Source organism: Primulina tabacum, chromosome 8 (genome assembly GCF_025594145.1).
Source record: "Primulina tabacum isolate GXHZ01 chromosome 8, ASM2559414v2, whole genome shotgun sequence".
Lineage (NCBI taxonomy): Eukaryota > Viridiplantae > Streptophyta > Magnoliopsida > Lamiales > Gesneriaceae > Primulina > Primulina tabacum.
The window spans coordinates 11,387,649-11,395,256 of record NC_134557.1 but is presented as its reverse complement, the minus strand read 5'-3'; the positions used below and the strand labels follow the sequence as shown (position 1 = coordinate 11,395,256).

Genomic DNA, 7,608 nt, shown 5'->3' with positions numbered 1-7,608 from the left:
CGCATTGCCCGAATGGAGGAAATTAAACAAAGATTGCAAGCAAGGACTCCTTCCCCAGCTATGGAACCATTTGATCCTAGAATTCCAAATTGATGCTCTTCAAAGGGATCTTGTAAATCTTTCAGACTTTGTCAAGCGGATATCTTATGAAAATGCCGCCGAATTTCATGATGCTCAATTCTTCCGAGAACACATGTCTAAGGAAATACAGAACACTGCGGAATCTCTGAGTAAAATGCATGCTGAGACCATCGTCTTTCGACAGGCCATATCCAAAAGTTCCAGTCAGATCGCGCTTGCTCAATCTGATATATTTACCAGGATCACCGAGCATGATGAAATGTTTCGATCAATCTACACCACCATGGACCTGATGGATGCCAAGATTGATTCTCAATCTCAAACGCTCACTGCTATTAACGATCGAGTTTCTAATCAGACTCCTTATCTGGAGATGCTGACAAATGGAATTCACAATTTATCTGGGCGAATGGATGACTTAATTGCTAGGGTCATTGCCGATGATGCCAAAAAGGGGGAAGAAGATAGAACTGGAGATAGAACTGGAGCGAGTAGCAGCAGACCTCATTCTTCTGGAAGGGATCAAAATTCAGATGAAGCTACTTTCAGAGATATTGGAACAAATTAGTTTTATTTTCTTGTCTTAACTAATTTGTGCTTTACGTGATTTTTCTGGATAATAACTGTTTTTATCTGCTTCGTAATCTGTTTTATCTATTCATCTTAACGTCTAAGGAATATCTAGGTTTTGGCATCACCACAAAGGGGGAAATTGTTAGACTTAAATTTGTTGTGGAGATGGTAGTAAAAGTGGAGATGCTAGTAAAAAACAGTAGATGCTGACTTAGTACAAAATCAGTAGATGTAAAATAGCAGAAAAACAGAAGCACTTGTAGCACTTGTCAAGTACTGTTTCTTAGCTAAAACCAGAACTAGAAGGATACAAAATTCGAAATATACACTAACAGAATCTTGCGTATCTCAAAGTCTCTAAATATTACCGTTGATCTATTAACGTGACACCAGCATTTATTGCTTCATTAAATGCCATTAAATTCTATACAAGAACATTTAAGACTGGTATACCATTTTTGGTATGAACTGCGACTGATTACTTTTGATGTATTCTGCAGGGTCCATTTTAAGCAATAAAGCTGAACCACCAAAAAGAAAAGAACCGTTCAGTTTTTTGAACGTTGAATAGAGCCTATATATGGAGATGAAGGATTTCGTGAAGTAACACGTAGCATTGAACAAAAATCTGAATTGAAAAACATCATTCGAGCATTGTTAGAACTTTCAGTTATCTAAAGAGCTCAAACACTGAAAAAGCAGCACACGCTTCATTGCATACTCTTGATCATTGAGATCATATTGTGCTAGCTATTTTTCGTTATATCTTCTCAAGCTATTCACTTCACTATTTCATTGATAGAAGAATTTGTAACTGGAAAAGAGTCTTTTCCAGAACTTAAGATCATTCAAGAAGTTGAGTTGTAAAGCTAAGAGTTTCAATAGGCGAAGGGTAAGTCATGTTGAAGTGGGTGTGTACAATTGTTGTGCTGTATTCACCAAAGTCTTTTAGTGATACCTTCTGGAAACAGAAGAAGGGGAGACGTAGAAGATTCATCTTCGAACTTCCAGAAACAAACCTTGTGCTATCTACTGCTTTTCGGCTTTATTATTTTTCACCCACTAACCAACATATCGTTTTCCGCACATTATCTTGTGATCTGCTGGTCTTTATACTTGAACAAGAATCGTTAAAATCTCTAACAGGATTTTAGCACATCATTCGAAAGAATTTAATAAGTTGACCATTGAGTTTATTCAACCCCCCCTTCTAAACTCAACCCGATCCTCAACATAATTCATTCATCCCACATATATATACTTGTTTGTTTATTCTTACAAATTAAAGAAATCATAGGAAAAACAAAATTTATAAACAAACACTCTAAATTTTTATTTAATTAATTCAAAAAATGATTGCACATTTTTCAAGATTTAGTTAATAGATTTATGTTATTAAAAGACAAAAAAATTGCTATTAAATATAGAAACTGAACTATATATTCGAGACAACTGAAAAAAAACATATATAATTGGGACGAAAGAATGATATAGTTGAGATTGTATATAATTTCTCCTTTAAATAATTGTGTTGAGACATTTTGCGTGACCTTAATAACATAACAAACTTAACTACCTTCAACAGTCTTCTAATCGTGTGAGTTTCTTTCCAAAAAAAAAAAAGAAGAAGTCAATTATGGAACATATTTCTCAGAAGGAAAAACCGCAACTTTGGTCATGTATGTTTGACATTTTTGTGATTTTTTTGTTCTTTATGTACCAATTCAGTTTTAAACTGTTATCTATGAATTTTTTTGTAGTTTCAGTCATTTTTCCACGTGTCGCTGATATAATACTGACGTTGTTTTGATCTACCAATGCCATATCATTACACATACAGAAAAATGACTAAAATTGTCAAAAAAATTTGAAAAACACAAGCCTAAAATTAATATTTGTCAACATAGATGATAAAAAATGTATATATAAAAAATCAGATATACATAAGTAAAATTGTAATTTCGCTTTCTCCGAATGAATTAAGGAATGTAATATGTATAGTTGTACTTGCATAATGATTACTTGCATAATGATACATTTTCTACAAGAACGTTTAGTTTTAGATAGTAGTCATGTTGTTAAATAAGAAAAAATAGAATCTTTGTTATATTATCTATTTTGTTAAATTTCAATTTCGATTAACTAAGTTTATTATTTTTTTTAATTTTAATCATTATTCAGACACGACGCTGATATATAACACATATGCATCGCCTATGTGACTCCAATATGACATTGATGTGTAGCGTGTCATTTCAGTAGTATCGATAAAAAATGATTGAAACTGTCAAAAATTGAAAATACATGACTAAAACTAAAATTGATCAACATAAATGACTAAAGTAGCAAATAAACAAACAACCAAAATTGCACGTTTTCTCTTGGATAGAGTATAATAACGGAATTGCTTTTAACAATGATGAAAGTCGAATAGAATGATGGGTTATATCGAGGAATTAAATGTCGATTGAAAAAATAATTTTTCAGAAAAGAATTAAAAAATGTTCTTGTTCGTGTTTTCAAGGAAAAAAAACACCTAGAAACACTAACAAAACACGACTAAGTTTTCGTAACTCAATAAAAAGTCAAAAATTTATTACCCATTTGGAATTCAACAAATTAAAATGTACGCATTTAGATTTGTAAATTTCCCCCATTGAACTAAACCATGCCATAAAATGCCATAATATCAAATGTCTACCACATTATCATGCATGGATCTGAGCTGACCAAACAACCAAAGTCCAAAACAAAACCATGGGTTCCTAGCAACTTCAGTGGCTAGATAGATCCATGGCGGCCAAAACAAGTTGTTCTCGGGCGACGAATCCAGGCACCGATGGGGCTGAACCAACACACAAAACACTAACTACCAAGCATGAATGATAAACTTATTATTCCAGTATAGTTCAAGAATACTTATTCATTAGGCCTAACCTCTCACTTATTTGATCTAAAAGAGAATAAAAATCAAAAAGGTTCCATACTGTGCTCATTACATGTGATGGTGCAGTTGCTGAAGGTGGTGAGAATTCATTTGGCAGCCATGGATTAAAGAGTGATGACTCTGGTTGGGGTGAATGTGATAATATTCTTGATCTATATTGTCGCCACCACTTGATGTTTCTTGTAATTTAGGCCACACTTTCAACGGATTTCGAGTTAGCTCGAGTAATGACTCCCGTACATAGTCAGCTTGGACATTGTCATTGTTTTTTATCTGTTGCCATCCAAGGACAAAAACATACAAAATGTAAGTCACCATTTTCAGAACATGGTTCTGCCATAGTATGTGTTAGTACCCACGTTTCCCATTAGTTTAAATAAATGTACAGAAATGAGATTTAGGTACCTCTACTTTGAAGATACTCGAAACCAAGCATGTATGCCTTGTTGTATTTACATTAGTTACTTCCAGTCCCAAAGAATTCAAAGCTTCCATTAACCTCACAAAACCGCTACTTTTGTGCTCACAGAATACCTTGATAAAGAACTCATTCCCATCCAGTTGAAATACTTCCACTTGTGGCTGCAATTTATCAAGTTAAGACATAAACATGAATATGTAATAACAATTCAACTCAACTATTTACAAGTTTACTCTTTCTACCTCCATTTGCTGCACTTTCTCGTTCGTATTATCCATGTCATGATTATCAAAAGATTTCTTGTGAAAGCCATTCAGAAGATTTTCATGTTCTCGTTTAGGTCCACGTTTCGTACCATTTTGATGCTTAGTACTTGTTGGGACGATATTTTGGTCAATTTCGGTTCTTGAAGTTTCTTTTCCATCCTCATCATCTGTTTGTTCTTCAAGCTCATTTTGTAGATCCTTCACTTGTTTCTGCAGTTCTTTCACATAATCAATAGCATCTCCAAGAATTGCAGCTTTGTCCAACTGCAGCACAATGCAAGCAACTTGATGAACAAAATTGCTACAAAGTTTTTACTTAAAAAAAAATATGGTTTCATCCAACCTTAGAAATTTTAGGGACTAATGCTCTAAGGGAGTATAGCCTATCATTAAGCTTCTTTCTTCTCCTCCTCTCAGCCATAAGATTTTTTGATTGAAGTTCTTTTCCGTTCCTTCTTCTGTACTTCGGTTCATCCTCATCCTCATTTAGATCAGAGTCGTCTGACCGGTTATTTTCATTCATTTGATCGTCTATTGTACCAGATGATGGCTCCATCCATATTTTACCATCTGATGCTTCCAAACCTTGGAATCCCTTCTCAACCGAAGGGGTGAAGTTCATATTTGAGTTATTATAAGTAGTCCCTTCTAACAATATGCTGTTGGCTTCTGAAGTGCAGCTAAATTGATGCGGAGTGTTCATAGAAGAGTTACCAAGATAGATTCTGTCAACTGATATATCGTGTGGCAAATCCAAGTCTTCTTTTGATATTTCTGGAGAAATATGTGGCTGAAAAAAGAGGTAATGAGATGTTCTTGAGCATTTAGATCAGATGAAAAAGAACGTGTAATGGTAGAATTACTCATTGCCTGTTGTTCCAAGAGGATGCTGCATTGAATCTTGATGAATTCTACCATTTCTTGATCTTCAGGAATCTGGAAAATAAACATTGAAACAAAAAGAGAAAGTTTGGATTAAAATAGCACTTTCTTGAGAAGAGCTTTTTGAAATAAAAATATTTTTCTATTGAAACATATTTTTGAAATCTTAGTTGAAGCAGAAGCATTAAAAGTTATAGTTTGTGATTTTTTTTATTTATTTCAGATTTTTTAAACGCTTAGCTGATCAAAGTCTTGATTCAAAGAGTTAAACCAAACATCACAATTAACTTTTTCCCACAAAGAAAAGGTGCAATGGATTTGGGGAAGTGCGGAAGAAGTACTTGTTTAGTTGCGAAAAACTCGAGTAATCCAAGAGACAGCGGGACCAAAACTCGGGTACCGGTTGTTTCCTACAGGGAATCAAGCACAAAACAGTTACTGAATTGTGTAGAAAATCTCGTTTTTGAGCAATTGCATAGCTTGAAATGGAACTTACATCTGACAAATTTGAATCTGAGTTCTGTGAGAAATTCAACCAACTTACTTGATTTGAAAGGATTGTTTGTACATGAAATCTGAAAGTGTAGATCAATCATAATCCCATGAAATTTCTTGAACATATAATTTATAACTACAAAAATTTTACCCTGAATCAAGTGCTATGGAGGAAGGAAGCTGGCCTAATAATTCACAAGATTTGGTTATTGGATGCCTAAATATGGCATCTCGACAAGAGAGAGTTGCTGCAGCAGGCAAAAGAAGCTCATCTTCAAAATTTTCGAAATTTATCATTCCAGCACAACAGCAATCCATCCACTCAATAGACCTAAATCAGCCAAGTACAATGGGAATACAATAAATCCTAGAATATAATTTTTGGCTTTTCTACAAAATCATAATGATTACTGTTTCTGTTCTATATATATTGTATTAAATTACCTATGATCATTGCTTAACCTCCATAGAACGATGTATTCCCAGCCTTTGATACCAACTAAGGGTCTTAGCCTCTCCATAAAACTTTGCACCGGCATTTTCCTGCAACCAAAGAAGGAATTAGCTGTATATATGAATGATGATAATGGACGCGAGATACTATACGGATTAGATTCATTACATTTGATCAAGAACTCATTGTGTAATACATATATCCTCAAGAGAATGGGAGGGATCAGCCACAAGGTGCACTTTTGTATAATTATACATGCTAGAGTTGTGGTCATTTCGACGTCAAAACAATAATTCTCTTTAAGTTATAAAAATGACAAGCAAACATAGAAACTTGTCAAAATTTTCATGCTTTTGCAACCAGATTCTTAAAATCTTCGGCATAGAGAAACACACACATAGAAAGAGCATTAAGTTCTTCAAAAAAGAAAAAGAAAAAGAAAATCGAAAGAGCATCGAGATTACACCAGACACAAAGATATCCTTCCTTCTTGTTTTGCTGGTAGCCCTTTAGCTACAAAATCTCTCAGAAATGGAAAAAAATAGAAAGATTAATTTATGGGATGGTGGTTAACTGTTGCATAATGTCCTCTTTTTATTAGCAAATTGTGAGAAGGTTTTCAAAACTTCAGATAAAGAAGGAAGCTAAAGTATGTGGAGCCCTTTACTAATATTGGTAGTTGAACAACATAGCATGCATGAAAAATTTAAAGAGAGAGCTCAAGGCAAGAAAAATATAATTACTTTTTAGATATATAAGTTTTTTTTAATACGGGATTAACTTAATTTTCTTGAAAAGACGGATCAACTGATGCAATATTTGATTTTTCCAAATCTCAAATCTAAGTATATATGTCCTATTTATTGTGAGTATGCTCACTATATATATGCATAAGCTAAGATTGTGTAGAATTTATCTCCTTTAATTAGTTATGCTGGGACGTTCTGCATGACCATAATAACATGACAAATATAACTACCTTCAAAAGTCTTCTGTTCGTGTGAGTTTATTTTAAATGTTTTTGGAAGAAAATTTGGACAAAATATTTGTAGGAATATATTGAAAAATGTAATATATATTGGCAAAAACTTGTGTGAGACGGTCTCACGAGTTATATTTTGTTAGACAGATCTCTTATTTGGGTCATCCATGAAAATGTATTACTTTGTATGCTAAGAGTATTACTTTTTATTGTGAATATCGATAGGATTGACCCGTCTCACAGATAAAGATTCGTGAGAGCGTTTCACAAGAACCTACTAATATATATTTAGTTTCATTTGTCAATGTTATAGTTTCTTATATTTTTAATATTTTAGGAAGAAATTTTGAAAATATATTTCTAGGTATAGACTGAATTAAAAATGTAATATATATTATTCGGTTATGCTTGCAGAAGGATACTACATTTATCTTTCTAATAAAGTATTATTTTTGTTATGTTAAAACTGGGAAATGTAATATGTTACCTTTGAATATAATATCATAA

The 7,608-nt window shown here is 33.3% G+C and overlaps 1 protein-coding gene across 2 annotated transcripts; it reads right to left on the bottom strand.

The window, feature by feature from the left end:
* Positions 1-3,520: 3,520 nt before the first annotated feature.
* Positions 3,521-6,947, bottom strand: LOC142553742 (transcription factor ABORTED MICROSPORES-like). 2 transcript variants are annotated; one of them, XM_075664206.1, is made up of 10 exons: positions 6,288-6,947; positions 6,110-6,208; positions 5,817-5,996; positions 5,667-5,745; positions 5,512-5,580; positions 5,159-5,224; positions 4,632-5,078; positions 4,265-4,552; positions 4,007-4,183; positions 3,521-3,874 (listed from the first exon to the last, which is right to left on the bottom strand). In XM_075664206.1, coding segments are annotated over exons 1-10 (1,632 nt in total). In that variant the 5' UTR covers positions 6,290-6,947; the 3' UTR covers positions 3,521-3,649. The 2 variants fall into 2 exon arrangements, 1 of the variants encoding a protein (XP_075520321.1); XR_012821993.1 differs by having other exon boundaries at positions 3,636-3,874; positions 4,378-4,552.
* Positions 6,948-7,608: the final 661 nt, after the last annotated feature.

Coding starts and splice junctions, on each gene's coding strand:
- LOC142553742 (XM_075664206.1), bottom strand. Junction 5,581..5,666: donor CAGATTCAAATTTGTCAGAT/GTAAGTTCCATT, acceptor GATTCCCTGTAG/GAAACAACCGGTACCCGAGT. Junction 5,079..5,158: donor GCATCCTCTTGGAACAACAG/GCAATGAGTAAT, acceptor CTCTTTTTTCAG/CCACATATTTCTCCAGAAAT.